This window comes from Podarcis gaigeae (assembly GCF_964106915.1).
Source record: "Podarcis gaigeae genome assembly, chromosome: 2".
NCBI classification, from domain to species: domain Eukaryota; kingdom Metazoa; phylum Chordata; class Lepidosauria; order Squamata; family Lacertidae; genus Podarcis; species Podarcis gaigeae.
This window is the reverse complement of record NC_139679.1, coordinates 110,713,275-110,734,603: the sequence shown is the minus strand read 5'-3', so window position 1 is coordinate 110,734,603 and position 21,329 is coordinate 110,713,275. Positions and strand designations below refer to the sequence as shown.

At 44.7% G+C, this 21,329-nt stretch overlaps 1 protein-coding gene across 1 annotated transcript; it reads left to right on the top strand.

The window, feature by feature from the left end:
* Window positions 1-13,918: 13,918 nt before the first annotated feature.
* Window positions 13,919-19,620, top strand: LOC310840264 (uncharacterized protein). Its single transcript, XM_083729550.1, has 4 exons — window positions 13,919-14,034; window positions 17,749-17,985; window positions 18,318-18,421; window positions 19,231-19,620. The coding sequence occupies exons 1-4, from the start codon at window positions 13,953-13,955 to the stop codon at window positions 19,336-19,338; spliced, it is 531 nt and encodes a 176-aa protein (XP_083585676.1). The 5' UTR covers window positions 13,919-13,952; the 3' UTR covers window positions 19,339-19,620.
* The last annotated feature ends 1,709 nt before the right edge of the window (window positions 19,621-21,329 follow it).

Genomic DNA, 21,329 nt, shown 5'->3' with positions numbered 1-21,329 from the left:
ATCCCAGCCATGATGCCTATCTATGGTCCGTCTCCATGGCGATGCTCTCTTCCTGAATGCCACTTGCAGGAAACTTCAGGAGGGGAACCTGGTGCTCAGTTCCTCCTTGTGAGTTTCCCTCAGGCATCTGTGAGGACTGAATGCTGGACTAGATAGGATCCAGCAGGGCTCTTGTTATGTTCAGTCACTGGTACTGTTGAACAGTGCTGGATTTATGTATAAGCTAAACAAGCTGTAGCTTAGGGCCCCAATCTCTTGGGGGCCCCAAAAATGTAAAGGGGGAAAAACTGGATTTACATTTCCAAAATAAGTTAGAGCTTAATAATTATTTCACTTTACTGTAATATACTTCTTCCTAATTGTATTTCACTACTGTATTAATATACTTCTTAACTGTACTTCAGTTCAACAATTACTTTGATAAAATACATATTTTGTTATGTGCAAATGGCTTTAGATACCTATTAGGTCCTTAGATTACCATATAGCATAAAGTGGTACCTCAGGTTAAGAACTTAATTCATTCTGGAGGTCCGTTCTTAACCTGAAACTGTTCTTAACCTGAGGTACCACTTTAGCTAATGGGGCCTCCCGCTGCTGCCACATGATTTCTGTTTTCATCCTGAAACAAAGTTCTTAACCCGAGGTACTATTTCTGGGTTAGCGGAGTCTGTAACCTGAAGCATCTGTAACCTGAAGCGTCTGTAACCTGAGGTACCACTGTATATTCAACACACAAAAACAGTGACAATTTGTTGTTGACAAAGGACAGCTGGACATATAAAGGGCCCCATTACCTTCAGTAGCTTAGGGCCTCATCAAACCTAAATCCGGCCCTATCAGTGAATGAAATCTTTATTGCTGTAAGCCATCACAATTGGTCACAATGCGTAGAATACAAATACCAATTGATTTAAAACTGAACAACAGCAGCAAAGCAAACATACAAAAATGCAAAAATCACGCAGCGAGGGAACCGCCAGAAGGCCCTCAGCACTGGACCTCAGTGTCTGGGCAGAACAATGGGGTGGAGATGCTCTTTCAGGTATACTGAAACCAGGTATAAGCCATCACGACGGCTAGTAGCCACTGATTTCTTTACCACCCTGAATTCCCCCAATCTCTTTTTTTTATAAAGCAACCTAAGCTCCTGTCCATTGCCACAGCTTGGAGTAGCAAATTCCCATAGTATAACTATGAACAGAGACGTCTTTCCCATAGGGATTAGTGGTGCGTTGCGCCAGGGCGTCAGCCTCTCAGGGGCGTCCCAGCAAGTGGGGGAGCTGTGCGGCTTTGCCGGCAGCTTCCCCCTTCCGTGCACGCCCCCCTAGCTGCGCCCCGCCAACCACATGGCTGTCCCACAGCAGCATGGGGGTGAGTTGCGGGGGGGGGCATGGCTGGCAGTGTGCAGCTTTGCCCTCCAACTATCCATGGTAATTTGGGAGGTGCTGGGCGGATATTTGCACCCTGGTGCTGCATCTGCTAAAGACGGCCCTGACTATGAACTTTAAGGGCAGGGAGAGAACAAAACGATTTCTATCCTTCCTGCTTCCTTGGGACTCAACTGCATTGGGAAATGAGAATCTATTTGAAATATTTATGCACTTATATATATATATAAGGTGCCGTAGTCATAACGAAGGAGAGCGAAAAGGTAATGAGGCATAGGGAAAAGTAAGCAAATTGGATATTATTTATAGACATGCGAATCTGGAAAATCGTATTTTACTGGTGAGCATTTGAGAACTATGTGGCGAACAGATAGATGCTGGATTTTAAAGTATAATGACAGCAGGAAAGCAAGTCAGTATGTGTGATAAAATGGGGGGGGGGAGCCTACTGCAATGAGAAATGTAATAGAAAAAAAAGAAATCAAAGGTGTTTGAACATCCAGGTGATATTGGGTCACAATGGAAAGATTTATAAAACAAAAACAAAATAAATTTCATGCATGGATAGGAATAACATGGCAATGATTATTTTCCCCCAGCCAGGGATTATAAGCAGCTTAATACAGAACTGGTCAAAGAGCAGCCGTATAATAGTCAAAACTCATTGCTGTACAAGACACAGGGTAGATGGATGGAGAGATAGAAAGACACACATACCTTCCATTTTCCTGGTGGCATTCAGTCTGAAAGCAGGAGCAGAAATAGGGCAGTCTCTGCAGTGTGTCCCCTAGATATCTGTAAGATACAGCCTTATTTGTCTTTAAATAGAAGCTACTCATTAAGGAGATGATAAACCAATTATCAAGCACCCTGAATTTTGTCTCAATGACATTCCCCTCACCCACCAAGCATGGCAAATGGCAAAGGATAGGGAGGACAGGACGACGATTTTTTATTTTATTTTTACAACGAAGGCAACACCACTAAACTTTTTAGATCCAGAGTTCTTAAGCTTTATTCTAACAACCTTACACAAATCATGAAAATGACTGCTTGAGCCAGTGTTTCCCAAACTTGGGTCACCAGCTGTTTTCGGACTACAACTCCCATCACCTCTAGCTAGCAAGGCCAGTGGTCAGGGATGATGGGAATTGTAGTCCGCAAACAGCTGGAGAACTAAGTTTGGGAAACACTGGTTTTAAGCTTTCACAGGCAGTAGTTTATTCTCACATTCTAAGTTCTGCAATGAAGTGAGCTGAAGAGCCTATGAAGAGCCTTGCCGGGTCAGGCGGAAGCTCCATCTCGTGTGTCATCTTGATCTCCTGGTGGCCAACCAGATGACTATGAGATTTCCCCAAGTAGGACTTGAGGACAACAACAATCTCTCCCCACTTCTAATTTTAAGCAACTGGTATTCAGAGGCATTTAGTGGCTTTTGCATGGACAGGCGGAGTCCCCCAACCCTGGGCAGCCCCCGTGTGGAATAACGACTCAAGACAAAGACAACGTGCTATGGGATTAAAACTGGCCACAACTTTATTATGTTTCAGATGTGGGTAGACCTTGGCTCAGGCATTGGGCGTTTATCCCTCCGGGTCCCCTGCCGGGGATCTGGGGAACATCAGGGTTATCCAGTGCTGGGGGGAGATGGGCTGGCTCTGGAGAACATATGTGTGGCAATCACACAGGGCCCCCGGACGTTTGACGGTCTATTGACCTGTGCCACCACTGCGGTTGCTTTCTTCACTGCCACCACCCCGCTTCTCACGGGGACACACGGAGTCCAGACAGTAGTTAACATAAACAACTAATCAAGTTTATTTTTAAGTGCAGGAATAAGGGTATGGTTTCTGTTTATTTTTCTCTTGTCAGTTTCTTAAATCTTAGTTCCTACAACTTCAAACTGAATTATTCCCAACTATCTATCTAACTCCCTAACAATTACTCTCACTCTCTCACAATATAACTCAACCAACCCACTGCCTATTCCTCCCTCTTGCTTCTCCAACACCCAAGCCTCAACTCCCAACTGACAAACCTCAACTCCCAACTCCCAAACCTCAACCGTCAACCCCCAGACCTCAACTGACTTTTCAAAACCTCCCACTCTATCTTTTACTCCCCCCTTGCATTCTCACTGGCCAATCACATCACACCAATTTTAACCCTTTCCTTGACCCATCCTAGGAGGCAAACACCACAATATGTTCAAGCTTTGAGAGCCCGCCCCCGTTACGCCGCCTTCGCAGGGGAGAGCAATGACAATCTCTAGGCCTCCCCTCAATCAACCCCTTTAACGGGGAACCCTGGTATCGCTGCCGCAAAGAGGAGGGGGCGTGGGTCACTGCTGCACGCCCCCCCCTCTTAGGGAAGATAAAGGATTCCACCCAAGGCTTGATACTGCCAAAGTTGTGGCGTTTTGCTACAGGAAAGGCAAACCTGCCAATGCAGGAGAATTCCTTTCCGGCCCTTCAACAGCAACCTTGACGCAGCAGCGCCCGTGTACCTGTGGAGAAAAGGTTAACCTGCAAAAGAAGTCTTAACTGAGGGTGGGTAGGGTGGGAGAAGCTCTGGAGCCAACTGAGGATTCTCAGGTACAATCCTCCCCCTATTGTGTGGGCAGGTGGTTCCTCCTCCTACCTGGCCTCATCACCTTGGCAACACCTCCCCAGGTGGGATTGGGCAACTGGCTGAGGTAGGCGGAGACCTCCAGGTATCCCACCTGGGGAAGGCGAAGCCAGGCCTGTGCTAATGGGGCTGCATAGAGTCCAGGGGGCTGCGTGCTACCACGCAAAGAGCGCCTCCAGTTTAATGTGGGGAGCGGTCATTGTCTCCCTTTCAAGGAATCCACATGGAAGTGCACTAAACTGTTGCAGGATAATGGCCCGGTCCAACCAACATACTTTGAAAGGACGCAGACCATCAGGAAACACCCTAAGGATGCAAAATATATATCAGCATATCTAGGGGAGTGACACACAGCCACCCCACGTGGCCTTGACTGCTCCATTATTCTAATCCCATTGCTCTGTCTTAGCTCCCGCCAACCTAATAAAAATAATATTATTAATAATAATTTATTACTTATACCCCACCCATCTGGCCAGGACTCCCCAGCCACTCTGGGCAGCTTCCAACAGGATATTAAAAACACAATAAAAAATCTCCTAGCAGTTCGAAAACACGCCAGTGCAAGTAGATAAATAGGTACCGCTGCAGCGGGAAGGTAAACGGCATTTCATTGTGTTCTGGCTTCCATCGTGGTGTCCCGTTGCACCTGAAGTGGTTTAGTCCTGCTGGCCACATGACCCGGAAAGCTGTCTGTGGACAAATGCCAGCTCTCTCGGCTGAAAGCATTGCAACCCCATAGTTGCCTTTGGCTGGACTCAACCGTCCAGGAGTCCTTTATCTTTTACCTTTATTCTAATGTTTCATTCCATTCCATTTTTTTTACTTTATTTCTGTGCCACTTTTCACTCACATGAGTTCACAAAGCAGCTTACAAACAATAAATAACAATAACACAACAGAACATCACAATCACAACATAAACCATATAAAATAATTACCAAATTGCTAATAAAACAATTGTTCCATTTCAAGCTGCTTTTGATTAGCATATCCAGTGCTCTGTATTGGTTTCAACGCCTGCTGTGTTGATGTTTAAGTACAGACCATGATTTGCAATGGATTTTATTTTTGTTTTAGCGTGATGCGAGCTCCCTCGGGAGGGTTAGCTCTGAAAGACAGTGTTCCGATATTGATATGAAATATATGGAAAGGGATGCTCCAATTTCTCACTTCAAAATTTCTGGCTCCCTTGGTTTTAAAAACCCAATTTTCCTTCAGAGAAAGGGCAAACTCTGTATGTGGAGCAACTGGCACAAAGCAGGAACATTGTATCAGTTTATTTAACCTGCACACTTTATTTTGAGCCTTATCTCAGTGTGAGAATTTTTCCGTTCCAATTTAATTTGTCCCAGAGGTGGGGCTGGGAGCTCCTGGAATAATTTCCCTGCAGGGAGGGGGGAGAAACAGAGGGATCTTCCAGGCGTCCAGCTTATGCAGCGATTGCCCTGATTCGCTGATGCACATCTTGTCATTAGCCATTCATATGCCCCACATTCATATGCATTTCTCCTTTGCTTTCTGATCCGCAAAACCCCTGATTCTTCGTTGCACTAAAGACCCAGTCCTTTAATTGTGCAATCTTGACCGAGTGGTGCAAATAAGGGGCACATCCCATTCTATCTGCCAGACACTCAGGAGTGCTGACTGCACTCCAAAACACATTGCTCTGGAGCTGGGGAGCGGTAGAAGCAAATCCAGCCCAGGATCTGTTGGATCCTGAGCTGGTCTTACTGCTGTCCCATAACAGCAGTGTGCTTGGCTGCTGCACCAGCTCCAGGCTGGCACTGTCTCATTTACTTGGTCAAGAATTACTTGGCCAAGAAACAGCTGCAGGGGCGATATGCTGAACAACTACTTTGTTGTTGGCATCTGTCTGTCTCAGTAGACAAGGGGAGAGTACACGTTTGGGGTTAAAGTCAAATTATCGGAGAATTACAGCACCTACTGTGGCTGCAGAGACTGATATGGGTGAGACATGTTTTGTGGGGCAGAGGAAAGTGTCCGGTTTTCTTTTTCTTAAATATTTTTATTTATACTTTTCCATTACAATTTTTCACATTTCAGTCAACATAACCATATATTCATAATCATCAACTGCTCTTTCCCCCACTTCCATGGTTCCATTTATTTATGCATTACAGCTGCATATTCTAATTACTCCATACATTTTATTTTTCTCCTTAAAGGTAAGGGGACCCCTGACCCTTAGGTCCAGTCATGGCCAACTCTGGGGTTGTGACGCTCATCTCACTTTATTGGCCGAGGGAGCCAGCATACAGCTTCCGGGTCATTTGGCCAGCATGACTAAGCCTCTTCTGGTGAACCAGAGCAGTGCACGGAAACGCCGTTTACCTTCCCGTCCAAGCGGTACCTACTTGTACTTACCTACTAATCTACTTGCACTTTAATGTGCTTTCGAACTGCTAGGTTGGCAGGGACCAAGCAACGGGAGCTCATCCTGTCACGGGGATTCAAACCGCTGACCTTCTGATCAGCAAGTCCTAGGCTCTGTGGTTTAACCCACAGTGCCACCTGCATCCCATTTTTCTCATTACTATATCTTCAGTACTTGAAACTGCTGCGATTTACTCTCACCCCGCTAATGTTTATTTAACATAATTCTTATTTAACATAATTCTTCAGATATTCCTGATTTCTCGCTAGAGGTGCACCGTGGCGTTCCTTCTCTCTGAGTTCCTCCCAGCAATCATTTCTCCTCCTCTTGTCACTGCTGTGGATATATGACCTGTCTGTCTGTCTCCAATTATTTATTGAATAAAGCAACAGCTGCCTAGCTTGTGTTGGCATGTCTTGCCCAGGCTGCAGCAAACTCACCTCCCAGGCTCCAGCTATGCGGCCAGTATTCTCTGGCTAGAGGTCACCTCTACAACAGGTACAATGATCTTACTGCCTCCACACCCAACTTCTGCCCCGCAATCATACATGGCAGTGGGCCAGATTCTGCACTGCATCTCCAGGTTGTGGTGGTAGGGATGGGGACTTTGTATTACTGCCATAAACTGCTGCAGCAAACCCAAAAAGGAGTCAAATTCATTTTGGCACAAGCCAGGGGCAGCTGCGGACTACAACTTTCATCATCCCTTACCACTGACAAAAGTGAGCACCCAGGGCACTTGTAGTCCAATAACATCTGAAGAGAACCACATTTTGCTCTTCTTCACATGAGCTTTCGTGGTCCAGTGTACTCTCCATCAGATGGATCTCTGCAAATGTGTTCATCTTTAAGATGCCACAAGACTTTTCACTGTAGTATTTTAAAGTTTTTGTTTTAGGAGACAGGGGTGGAATCTACACACATATTGAAAACGCTGTGAAAAGTCCTTTTTTAAAAAAAACGTTTTGAAAAATACACTGAATTTTGCATAGCTCAGTCTCGCCATCTAGTGTCACATTTACATATTGCACTTTACAACACATTTAAAACATTTTATTTGCAGGTGTATAGCTGAGTCCAGGGTGAGCAAATAGGAGAAAGGCAAGGAGAAGGAGGGAAGGAAAACACACACACACACACACACACACACAGAGAGAGAGAGAGAGAGAGAGAGAGAGAGAGAGAGAGAGAGATCTGTATATAGTTTTTGTTAAAAGTCGGTCACATGCTAAAGGCTGGGAGATAAAGGTTAACCTGAGGTCTGGCAAGGCCAAAATAGAGTACTGTATCCTAGCTCCACATCCCCTTAGGTAACCACTGCAAACACTTATTCATTCACGCCTAATGAGTTTGTTTCTGAATAGCCATTGGCACCTTGTAAAACACCAATGTCGAGTTTCAGTTTGAAGGAGGAACCACCGAGTCTAATGTCTTAATTAGCAGTTTAAATAATTATGGCATTTGTTGAGGCAGGTGTTGCCTGCCTGCCTTGGCTTGAACCGACTCTCTAATTGAAGCAGAGCTGAGACAGGTATGTGTGCCTCTTGGAGAACTTTAAAGCACGGGGACAGGGGCAGTGCGATGCTATTGCTCATAAGGCTTTGTTCCAGCTGACGTGTATTATATATAGCCTTAACTATCCTTGTAATCTGTGTATTTGGTTTAAACTGTAAGCCTGAGCCCAGGCTGAAGCAGGGTGAGTTAGTTATGCTGGCGTAGCTCTCCAGATCTGGCCCTCCAGATGTTTGGGACTGCAATTCATGAAGCCATTTTGACTCTCAAATATCCCTCTGCAGTAAGGGAGTAACTTCTGATTACTTTGCAATTCCACCACATGATGGTAAACACTTTTAGTTCCCGAATCCAGTTCATAGGCTCACCCTATTCATACGCAAATGCACCCTTAAGACAGGAGTTGCAAGCAAAGTCAGTGGGAAGGCTTTCCCCTTACTGCAGAGGGACTACAATTCCCATCATCCCTGACCACTGGTACTGTTAGCTAGGGATGATGGGAATTGTAGTCCCAAACATCTGGAGGTCTGGAGTTTGCCTATGCCTGTCCTAACTCATGCATCCCAGGGGATTTTGAGTTAAGATTGCATCTTATGACACACCAAGGGAAGAATCCGAGAACAAAGATTAATATTGCTGCTGCTGCTGCTGCTGCTGCTGCTACTACTACTACTACTATTTGTTTGTTTCCTGCATTTCATCAGAACAATGATAACTAGCTGTAGGGAGTTCAGATTTTATTCTGCCTTGGTCATACCACCTCTGGAATACTGTGTCCAGTTCTGAGCACCACAATTTAAGAAGGATGTTGACAAGCTGGAACATGTGCAGAGGAGGGCAACTAGGATGATCAAGGGTGTGGAAGCTAAGCCTTATGAGGAACGGTTGAGCCTGGAAAAGAGGAGGCTGAGAGGAGATAGGATAGCCACCAAATATCTCAAGGGTTGTCCCATGGAAGAGGCAACAAGCTTGTTTTCTCCTGCTCTGGAGGGTAAGACTTGAACCAATGGCTTCAAGTTACAAGAAAATGGATTCCAACTAAACATCAGGAAGAACTTTCTGACAGCGCTGTTAGGCTGTGGAACAGACTCCCACGAGAGGTGGTGGCCTCTCCTTCCTTGGAGGTTTTAAGCAGAGGTTGGATGGCCACCTGCCATGGATGCTTTAGCTGAGATTCCTGAATTGCAGGGGGTTGGGACAAGATGGCCCTCAGGGTCTCTTCCAACTTTACAGTTCTGTGATTGTAATGTGCCCTGCACCAGTCTTTCAGCCTCTTTGTTTCCATCAACCTTCCCACTGACCAATGAGCAGTTCCGAGGTCACAATCTCTGCATTTGCATATGGGAAGGAGGGGCAGCTCGCAGATACGTATTATGAAGTGCTGCATATTATGACTCTTCAGGGGTAGCATTGCTACATCACAAGAGGGGGAGATATTTCCCTCACCCACCCAGCCCATCAAATAGCCGGCCCTTGACTTGAATACAAGCCACCCAAGGTGAGGACAGCACAGAGGTCTTTCTCCCTAAGAACTGAGCGTGAGAACAGGAGAATTGGAGGCAAATGGCTGCTGTAGAGGGCGAGAAAAAGGCGGCCCAGCCTCAGAAGAAGCAGAAGATGGTGTCTAAGAAGATCCATCCCAAACAGAAGAAGCTGCAGCTCAAGCAAGAGAAGAAGAAGCAGAAGAAAGCGGGAGCGAGGCTGGCGCATAAAGGGAAGGGCCCAGGACCTTCCTCTAAGATGGCCCGGCAGCTTCAGCAAAAAAAGGCACCTTTGGCAACGAAGGGCAATGGGAAAGCAGCCCCCTCTGACAGGAACGCTGGCAGCCAAGTGCTCAACCAAGACAAGGGTGTCAAGCTGGGGAGAAACATCTGCGCCTTCAGCTGCAAGGACCTTCTGTACGAAGTGAACGAGCTCATGCGCAAGGAGCTGACGAGGCGCATGTTTGCCAACAAGCGCTGTGTCTCTCATTAACGAAACAGTGGCTCCCTTACTCCCCTGGCTGGCCCAAGTCATCTCTGCAGGGGAGGAGGAAGAGAAGAGGCCAGCTTAAAAAGCAAAAGCAAAAAAAAGCAAAACAAAAACAAAAACAGCAGCTTTCATGTGAAAAAAGACCTGGCTTTCTCAACTAAGGCAGCACCAAAGAACCCTAATTCTCTCTAAAGTAATGACTGTATGCCTCACCTGTGTTCCACATCTCCACGGTGACCTTCCAAATGTATGAGAAGAACCAAATATTTGCTGAGAATGAGCCTTGAGGAGGAAACTTGGCTAACACAAAAAGCCTCTCCTTTCGTTAAAAAGAAAGAGATCCGCTTGCTTTGAAGACCGTTGGATTTCCCACATTGCATATGCAAGATTTTTTTTTTTCTTTCAGGGAAAGAAAAAGCAGCTAGCTAATAGCATAATAATAAAATGGGGTTTTAAAATTATTTTTCTCTGCATCTGTTATTTGCCCTGGGAGGATAGTTGCTACACTGGGGGTGGGAAGCAGCTGCTTCCCATCCCCAGTTTGGGACAGGATTGTGTTCATGAGGACCACAGCAAGAGGGTCAGGGTTATGTTCCCTGACCCATGATGTGGTCCTCATCTGGACTGGGAAGCCCCTCTGGCTGTTGTTTAAAACATATGCTAAGGGAAAATTTAATCAAGATGTTTTATAGATGGTACTTAACACCTGCCAGAGATGCGGGAGGCGCTGTGGTCTAAACCACAGAGCCTAGGGCTTGCTGACCAGAAGGTTGGCAGTTCGAATCCCCACGACGGACTGGGCTCCCATTGCTCAGTCCCTGCTCTTGCCAACCTAGCAGTTCGAAAGCACGTCAAAATGCAAGTAGATAAATAGGTACGGCTCCAGCTGGAAGGTAAACGGCGTTTCCGTGTGCTGCTCTGGTTCACCAGAAGCGGCTTAGTCATGCTGGCCACATGACCCGGAAGCTGTACGCAGGCTCCCTCGGCCAGTAAAGTGAGATGAGCACCACAACCCCAGAGTCATCCACAACTGGACCTAATGGTCAGGGGTCCCTTTACCTTTAACACCTGCCAAAATAGCTGAAATGTATAAAACAAAAGCAAACCTATGTTGGAGGTGCGGTAAAGCAGAAGGGACACATACATATCTGGTGGACTTGTGAAAAAATCAAAAGCTGCTGGGATATAGTATATGATGAACTTAAAAAAGACCCCCAACTCCCATTGGCCCCAGCCAGCACAACCAATGGTCAGGCACCCACGGGCTCAAAAGCCCTTCATTGAGAAAGTCCACCAATTGGATTCCACCCTGTTTTAAAATTTATCTCTACACCGTTTATAGACTGCCCTATAATAATAAAAAAGTCCCAAGAGCTTTATATGGACTACAGGCAGAATTCCCCTACCTCCAAGTACTATCAAAACAAGGGAGAGGGGGCTGGAACACTGGACTCCTGAAATCAGTGGGATGAAGAGAGCCGCAGAGATGAAGGTTTAAGGGAAGAAGACCAAGAGGGAAATGCCAACAGAGAAAGAAGGGGTTGATTTAGGACACGGGCTAGGCATTCCAAAACATTGGGCCAGATGAGCTGGTTGGTTGGGAATACTTGGGTTTGTACCTTAATAATTTCAGAATATGAAATTATATGTTGCCTAAAAGGGAGCCCTGCTGCTGAAAGATTATTAACTGTCTGTGGAATTGTTCCAGACAAAGACACTCACGGTTAAGGTATTTTTTGTTAATGATTCATGGTCTATGTTGTGTTTTATCAGCCCAAAAATACTAGGAAAGGCTTTAGAACATGGCTGGGCCATTTTTGTTGCACCTCCTTTGGCTCGACACAAGCCCATTGAATGCTTGATATTTCCTATGGAAGTACAGGTAAACTGTAATTAGAACGTGGAGGTTTAATGTGAGTAATAATCTGCAAACAGACAAGATTGTCCTTCCCTTTTCTGTCAGTCAGGTAAGAAGGTTTGCGTGGATGGGAGGGGTTTCACAGTCTCAGTGTGGTTACAAGAGCTTAACTGAGGTTAGAGCTGCCGCAATAGGTGGAAGTAACTCACTTGAGGATGCTATGTGCAAAATTCCAAAACAGTGTTCCCTTAAAAAAAAAATGCACTGCTCCTAACTCAGAAATATAGCAGGCGAAATTCTTTCCTTATTTCATAAAATTTCTTCACCACTTGTTTGTAAAAATACAAAACAAAACAAAACCTCGAAGTGGCTCACAGAAAATTAAAACAAGAAAACCTACCCCCCCCCAAAAAAATAGGTTAAAACAAACACAAAGTTAAAATATTAAAAAGGGTTAAAATTCACATCAATCATCCCAGCAAGCTTTACTGTTTTTTTTAAAGACAGCAACTCTATTTCGAACGAGGCTGAAGAATAAGTTCCTTCGATTTATAATCCAAGACATGTGGTTGTTGTTGTTGTTGTTGTTTAGTCGTTTAGTCGTGTCCGACTCTTCATGACCCCATGGACCAGAGCACACCAGGCACTCCTGTCTTCCACTGCCTCCCACAGTTTGGTCAAACTCATGCTGGTAGCTTCGAGAACACTGTCCAACCATCTCGTCCTCTGTCGTCCCCTTCTCCTTGTGCCCTCCATCTTTCCCAACATCAGGGTCTTTTCCAGGGAGTCTTCATCTTCTCATGAGGTGGCCAAAGTACTGGAGCCTCAGCTTCAGGATCTGTCCTTCCAGTGAGCACTCAGGGCTGATTTCTTTAAGAATGGAGAGGTTTGATCTTCTTGCAGTCCATGGGACTCTCAAGAGTCTCCTCCAGCACCATAATTCAAAAGCATCAATTCTTCGGCGATCAGCCTTCCTGATGGTCCAGCTCTCACTTCCATACATCAGTACTGGGAAAACCAGGATTAAGGGGCTTTTCTCAGGATGGTGAAGCATGTGTCTCACTGGTATAGTGCTGATCACAGTCACCCTTCTTCTTGGGGGGCACAAAAATGGGGGATCAAAGAGGCTCAGTTGGGGGGAAGTGAAAAATGTCTCCATTTTCACCTGGGGATATGTTGGAGGGTGAATCATCATCACCATCATCATCATCATAGCAACTCTAGTTGCAAGCTTTCAACAACAATAAAATAGCGAAAGGCCCAAGCCAGTCAAGCATTGGTATAGTACCCACGCATGAAGATTTCCACAAAGATGAAGCAAAGCCTGTTTTTCTCTCCCCATATCACACGAATGCAGAGGCGGTCCTTCAGGAGAGGTCCTTGCAGGGAATGCAAAGCCCATGCTCACCTCCCACATCTCCAACCTGCCCTCCATCTCTGTGTCATGCCAGGTGGGGCACCTTCCATGCCAAGATGTGGTGCCTACATTGGACTGGGTTTATAGTTTGCATTGATTTCTTAAAAAGCTATACACTGAGGCTCAGTTGAGGCCTTGCTGGAGATGAAGTTCCCTGCCCAGGTTGTTCTCATCATTCTCAGTGGAACAGGTAACAAGGTACAGTAGTGGCGAGTTATTATAAAGACAGTGACTATATACAGAAAAATAATAACAGGACACCTCAGGAACATGATTTGTCATCTGCAGAAACACCCATGGCTGAGTTCAGCTTGGGCTCCCTTCCAGCACATCAATTAATCACATGGATACAAACATTAATTTTTTTGTCTTGGTATAATTAAAAGCATGGGGTTTATGCTGTTCAGCGATTGCATGATCCTAGGCAACATTTTTTAAAAAAATCTGTCCCATCCCTACTTCTCTACTGCCTTGAAGAAATTCTTATCTGACACAAACAAATAACTTCACACCCTTTTATGTTTTTTTGTATTTTTTAAAAAATTGTTACATTTGGTGACACAAAAGATACACACACACATCTTATCTTCCTGAACGCGAAATATGACAACTGTCATGTTTTGGAACATTTCTGCCTATGTAGAGGTGTTGCCGAATTAGGGGAGAGCTCTCGCTGTTGCGATAGCATATATAAAGGAGTTAGCAAGAGTTATGGGAGAGAAGCCAGGAATACACTAACAGCATCTAAGATTTACTTCTGCGCACCGTTGTGCTCCCATGGAAGAGAAAAGGATGACTCCCAAGGACATGAAAAGGATCCTCTTTACATCTGTGGTCCTGCTTCTGTGTACAGCAGCAGGTGAGGTTCTTCACGTGCCATTTGGTGCGGCCATTTTGAAATGGGATCTTGCCGGTATTTGAGGGGCCATCTTGTTGTTCCATTCTGATTTAGTTTGACAAAGCAAGGTTCCGTTTTAATTTTTTTAAAAAGGTCCACAAAGGGACTACATGTTCTGAAGGAAACTTGGGAGCTTGGGAGCTACGTTGATTGTCTGGTATTGCTAAATTGGCGGTGGGTAAGGGAAGCAGCGGCATTTGCAGGAGAGAAGAAAAGAAGAAGAAACTCAAAGTGCTTGAAATGAGGTTTACTCCAGATTCTGGGATAAACCTTATTTCAAGCTCCCTTGTTGCCTACAGAACAGTTCCCAAAGCAGTGGTCTTTTCGAAAGGTTGCATCTCCCAACTCTCTCTGTGACTCAGGGTTGCTGTGAGGAGAAGAAGCTGCCTCATGGCACCACAGTAGATTTTGCTTGGGTGTGGGCAAATTAATCACCAATTTATGTCCACTCTGAACGAAGCGTGTTAACACTTTACTGCCACCACTGAAATTTCAAAAAGTTCTGGAAAACAAGCGAGGTCCCAACTAAAGAAGAATGGCAACTTAAGTTGACAGAATATGCACAACTGACAGAGTTAACATATGGAATAAGAGAACAAAAAGAACATATGTTTAAAGAAGATTGGGAAAAGTTTGTTGAAGATATGGGAAATAATTGTATACAGCTGAAAACGCTGGCAGCATTAAGAGAAATTCAACAGTGTAAACAAGTTTTGACGAATGCAATAATGGAATATAGAATGGTATAGTTTTTGTAAAATATGCAGGGATTTATGATACGTGAAATGAACCATGGAAAGAGAAGAAGGGAAGTCATTGATATCTTAAGGATGTAAAATGAGTATTTTAAATGGTAAAACAGAGAATTTAATAAAAAATATATATAATGAATTTTCAAAAAGTTCTAAATGAAAAATTGTGGAGACAACAACAAAAGTTTTGTCAAGTTTAAATGTGCCCATTTTTCCTCATCAGCAGTGCAATTTCATTGTTAGTGTAATGTTCTTGGACTGGAGAGATGCAAGATCAAATCACCCCTCATTCCAACCTATGTGATAGATTAAGCAAAGATAAGAGGTTGTATTCAGTGAAATGCTATGGAGAAAGTCTGTCAGTACAAGCATTTCTACTTGCACCACGGACGGTTCTCCCCTCTCCTCACCCCTGCCCACACCCTAAATCTGTTGCAGAGGCTTTGTCAACACTCTGGAGCAGATTTACAGAGGATGATAGACACTTGCAGGAAGAATAAAGGGGGGAACTTCTGTTGTGCAATTGGAAATCCTTGTGCTGATGGAAACCCTTTCAGGTGTGCAAAAGCAACAAGTTGGTAGACTTGTCAGTTCGCCCATAATCTGTTAGACTTGGACCCACTGTCTGTGCTGCTGATACTAAACTACACTTAAATCAGTGTGGAGTAAAAAAAAAAAAAAAAAAGTAAAGCGCCCCTGAACGGTTAAGTCCATGGGGTTGCAGCGCTCATCTCGCTTTCAGGCTGATGGAGCTGGCGTTTGTCCACAGACAGCTTTCTGAGTCATGTGGCCAGCATGACTAAACTGCTTCTGGCACAATGGAACACCGTGACGGAAGTCAGAGCGCATGGAAATGCCATTTACCTTCCCGCCACAGTGGTACCTACTTATCTACTTGCACTGGTGTGCTTTCGAACTGCTAAGTTGGCAGGAGCTGGGACAATGCATAAAGAAATGATTTTAGAATATTGTATCATTTTACTGTTGTTAGCTGCTCTGAGCCCGGCTTTGGCTGGGGAGTGCGGGATATAAATAAAATTTTATTATTATTATTCATCTCAGGGATTTGAACTGCCGACCTTCTGATCGGCAAGTCCAAGAGGGTAAGTGGTTTAGACCACAGCTCCAGCAGAGTTTCCAGCAGAATATCAGAGCTTTCCTGTTCTCCAGTAGTCAGCCTTTTCCAGAGTCCCTGATTAAGAAAACTCCTTTCCCACGCAGTTCAGTTTAGAGTGTAAAGTGTCTATTGTCTCACAGCTCGAGACAAGCATAAGCGCGAGCTTTAAGAGATTCTGGTGCATTGTGAACTAATCTACTATAATAGAAGTCCTTCTGGTCTTAGAAGCAAAGCTTCTCCATGCTATGTATACAGAGAGCCACCAGCACTTTACAGTGCTAGCTAGCTCTCCATGCTATATTGACAGGGGCGCCGACTTATAAAAAATATTGGGGGGGCGGGGGCCCATACCGACTTATAAAAAATATTGGGGGGGCCCAAGACCTCCAAACCGCTGCTGCTGGGGGAACGAAAGGGGCGAGCCCCGGGCTGCCCCGACCTTAAGTGAACCTGTGAGGGCCCGCCCTTTGCGGCAGCCGATTGGCTGCCGCCGTGGGCGATGAATATTAATGAGCTAGGGGGAATCCCCGCTTCTCGCGGGGCTGACGCCAGCCCTGCGAGATTGTTGATGGATCGAGAGCCCGCAACCCCACCCCCTCTCTAGATCGGGAGTGGCTTTGTTTTAACTCATTACTGAATGTATTTTAAAAGGTAACTATCGTCAAACAAGGAAAATAAAAAATACCAACATAATTTTGTGATTTTACAAAGCATAATATAACTAATAATTTTCTTAAATTATTGGGGGGGCGGAGCCCCCCCAGACAAATTTTTGAGGGGGCTCGGGCCCCCTCAGGCCCCATGGAGTCGGCGCCTATGTATATTGAACCATACGGCACACAACCTTCAGCTTCTCTGCTGATACTTTGCACTAAACAAAACAAAAACAAAAAACCTTCTCAGCGAATACCTCACACTCCTGCCAATGCTGCTGAATGCACATTCCTTAGAGAAAGGGAAGGTGAGTGAAACATGCTCCAGGTATTTAGCCTTGGACTGTTTCTAAGCCACCCATTGCAGCTGGCACACTAACTCTAAACAGAATCCAGACGTTGGGGGCAGGCTGCTCAATACATGGCCCCAGTGCTTGGTGCAATTTTACCCATATTTTCCAAATTGCACCAACACAAGTGAAGGCTGGAATTGGAGAGGGGGGTGGATATGTGCGTGTTGGCCTTGTGCTCACTGCCTCCACATGCACCAGGCAGGAGCTCTCCCTACCTAACCTTCTGTCACTGAGCAGATAGAGCTGAAGGGTTGGTTTTTTGGGGGGCACATTGGCTTGCATGTGTTTAGAAGCCTCCCCATGACTGGGGATCCTGTATCCTCATGGTTCTCCATTCCAAGTGCATTCAGCGGCACACTCTAGAAGCCCCCTCAGACCTTCCCTCTCAACTCTGAAAACTGGGACTGGAGCCAGAACATGGGGCAGACCCATCCCTGCCTCTCCGACCCCGGAGTTTCAGGCCTCGCAGGGTATCTTTGAATGCTTGAAGAGGGCTATAACCCAAGCAAACTGAGTTATTTTGGATCACTCCCTATTTCTAATCCTGTTCCACTGAAGAGGGGTTTGTTTTAGGGGTTGTTTTTAAAAGTCTGGAACGAACTAATCCATTTTTGCATTCCTTTCAATGGGAAAGCGCATCTTGGTTTTGGAACGCTTTGGTTTTGGAACAGACTTCTGGAACGGATTACGTTTGAGAACCAAGGTACCACTGTATCTGCAAACTAAAGTAAAAACATAACCCCTCCCCAATGCAAGGGCTTGACTTTTCTCTCCCTTTGCCTGCTGTCATTTGCTTCCAGATTCACAAAACCATCACACAACCACACATCCCAACAACAGCATTTCTCCTGAAATTGTTGAGCTTCCAACATCCACAGCCACTCCTGCAGCTTCCACAACTCTTCAGCCCATCCATAAAACTACACCCTATGCAACGAATGGCTTCCCCATCACCTCAGCACCTGCGCCGAATGCCACAGAAAGTGTCTCCAATACTACTCATGCACTCCTTACGTACCCCTCAGCCAATACCACTGGTAAGTCGCCAGACCGGAGAGAGTCAGAAACATTCTAAAATCATGCAGGGCTTTGACACGAACGGTGCAAAGAACTCCCTCGTTGCCCTTAAAGGGGTTGTTTTTCTTTCAAATGGTTAATATGGTAGTCGTGCCATGAAACCTGAAATGTAGCTATCTAATTTGAATGGTCCGATGGATTTATCCTGCCCGCTCACCCCCTGCCTGCACTCACTCGCTGGATCATCACCTTGTCATGGTGAGTGGGCTTGAATGTTCCTATGATCCTTGTGAGCGATTTCCCCATCTCCGGAATAAACGTCATGTTTCATTGCATCCCTTGTTCTCCACAGATACTACACCATCAGAGCCTGCATGTTTGCAGGGCTGGGCCATCTTCCTCATCTGTTTAGGCGCCATAGTGACCGTGTTCCTGATGACTGGTATCCCACTGATGGTAAGTGATAGTACGCACACACTACCAATCTTTTTTTCATTTTCTTTTTGTATAATAATTTTTATTAATTTTTAATTACAATAATCCAAAAGAGCCACATTATCACAATACCAAATTACAATACAGTTAAAAAAGCCAATTATTCAAATACCAAATTAAACAATTTTGGGTGACTTCCCATGTGCTGGATTTCAGGGTACAAATACCTTATTTCTTTCTGCTTCCATAATCTTCATTATTCCAGGTACAACAGTTCTGATCTTGATCCTTTATTTAACAGCCACTGGTTTCATGACTTGCAATTTATTTCTGCAAGAGGAGTTTCTGTCCTGTAAATTTCTGCATGAGGTGTTTATTTCCCCTTTGTTTTTTCATTCTTCCTGTTATAACCCAACATATACAGCTCTCTGCTTCTACTTTTTCACTGTCTCTCTTCTCTGCTCTCAAGGTCTCTGTTTTTCACTGTGTCACCTGCCATCTTGTTTGTCAGAGTCAAACAAAAGGTCTGGTGTCCCGCCATAGCCCCGGGCAGATCTCCAGCTTATCTTTCCTGTCCAACACTCATCGAAACACGCTACCAATCCTGATTCACTGTTGCAGGACAAAAGGAGGTCTGCTAACACTGGGATGGGGAATCTGTGGCTTTCTAATGTTGTTGGTGTTCCAGCCCCCATCATCCCTAGCAAACATGGCCTCTGGTGGGGGATGATGGGAGTTGTGGTCCACAAACATTCAGAGGGACACAGCCTCTCCACCCATGTGCTACCATATCAGTGCTAATAGCTTCTCCCCATGGTTTTGCTTTCCAGCTCTACTGCTTCTTTCAGGGCCGACGCATGCAGCAGCCCCAGCAGTGTTCCCGATATAACCGCAAAATCTACGTGGTTCCTGAGGAACAAACGCACCAGGTAGAATGAGAAGAAACAAACAAAGACAATCGGAAACCCAGGACCAAGATTTGTGGATTCTGTCTCCAGTGCTGCCACTGATATCTCTGCATTCCCAGGAGGACATTGTTTCGAATGTGTTATTTGCGATGTGGCTACAACAGAGATTGAGGCTCACTGTTACTTTAGTAGGAAACTCGGTGTACTTAAAATGAGAAAGAGAACGAGCAGATTTGGCGTGCTTGTGAAAAAATGGTGTAGCGTATTTTGGAACTGCTTGACACCTTAAGTTTAAGTTGGGACCCACCTGTTCCTAGCTGACATTGATATGCTGCTATAGTCCAGGTGAATCTGTTCTTCTGATAACTTACAACTCTTCTACTCTCCTGCCAGAAAAAAACAAGCGTTCAGATTACTCTAAACTAAAGGACAACCCTTCTGCATTTCATCTGGGTTCTGATGGTAGATGCAGGAGTTACAACACTAGGAACAGGGAAGAGATTATTCATGTGCCCTCCCTGAAATCTTGCTATCCTTTGAAATGCACACTTCTCTGAATTTTGTAACACAGTTCTCCAACCCCCAACCCCCAAATGTTTAAATGCATATATTAGTGTGCATGCAGATGCAGATGTTACTGAAAATAACTGGGGGGAATGCAACATTTTAGGAGAAATTGCTTGCAAAAATGTGCACATTCAGCAGAACAAAAATGTTGCGTATTAAAAAGAATGTGCCCTACAATGTTGATTTATTTTTGTGAGGACTTTTAAAAATCCAAACAATGCAGAAATGTAGTGAACTGAAGCTGGGGGTGGGGCTTAGGGAAACCAGATTGACCAGTTGGTCTCACCTTAGCAAAACTCATTGGTGGGGGGAAGGAAATGCAGGAATCAAGGGAACTGTAGTAGGGGCTCTAATTTATTTCTGTAAACACCCTTTGCGAGATTACGTCCACACCTCTGCCACATGTGAAATGTTGTACTTAAACTGTTGCATCCTCTCCAGCACAATGGTGGGGTTGTTTTATTAACAAAGCTGTACGGTATCTAATGCTATTGGTGTAATAATTTAAATGCATTTTCTTGCATACACGTTCTTACTGGATTTAGTGTGCTTTTTCAGCCTACAAATTATTCCAATCCACCTCTGCAATCTCTATCGCTAGATCAGATTCCCATTGCTGTTTCACAGAACTGCATCCTCCAGTTGTTGACTCGTTAACTTCTTTGATAGAGTATAGATGAAGAAAAAAAGAGGAACATTCGTTTGTATGTAAAATCACATTTTCAAAGAATGTTAAAGGTCTTGTGGCACGTGCTTTAACTTCAGAATTTGATATTAAACACCATTTGATGAACATAAAACCATTTTACTGAGCCCTGAGAAACAACTGATGCAATAAAAATTCAGGTGCCTTCAGCCATGAGCTTAGCAGATAGCCTTGGGCTATCTCTCCTCCTCACAGGAACACTCTATGGCTAAAATGAAACCTAGGTTCTTGTTTTCTTGGCAGAAGCATGCACTGGGGGGGGGGGAGATGTCTTTTTTTTAAAAAAAAAGGTTCTTTATTACAAAACAGTTTACATAGAATGTAAACAAAATGGAAAACAACACAAACAGACCATAGCCCTGACTAACAACACCTCATTTGACATTACATACCCTTTAACTTTCGATTCACCTCATTGTGCTTTTTACACCTTACTAGTTTATAATAATAATAATAATAATAATAATAATAATAATAATAATAATATCTTTATTGTCATTGCCCCCTCTCAGGGACAACGAAATTACTTGGCTGCTCCATCCACCCGGATAGGGCACTCCACTTAAAATCAGAACAACTATAAAAACACTAATTAAAACAATATAATATAATACAGCAAGGAAGATTAGATGACTTCAAAGTCCAGGTTTCCCATTCAGGGCCGAGATCGCTCTGGAGAAGAAGCTGTTCTTGAGACGGCTCGTTCTTGTCATCATCGTCCTGTATCTCCGTCCCGACGGCAGGAGCT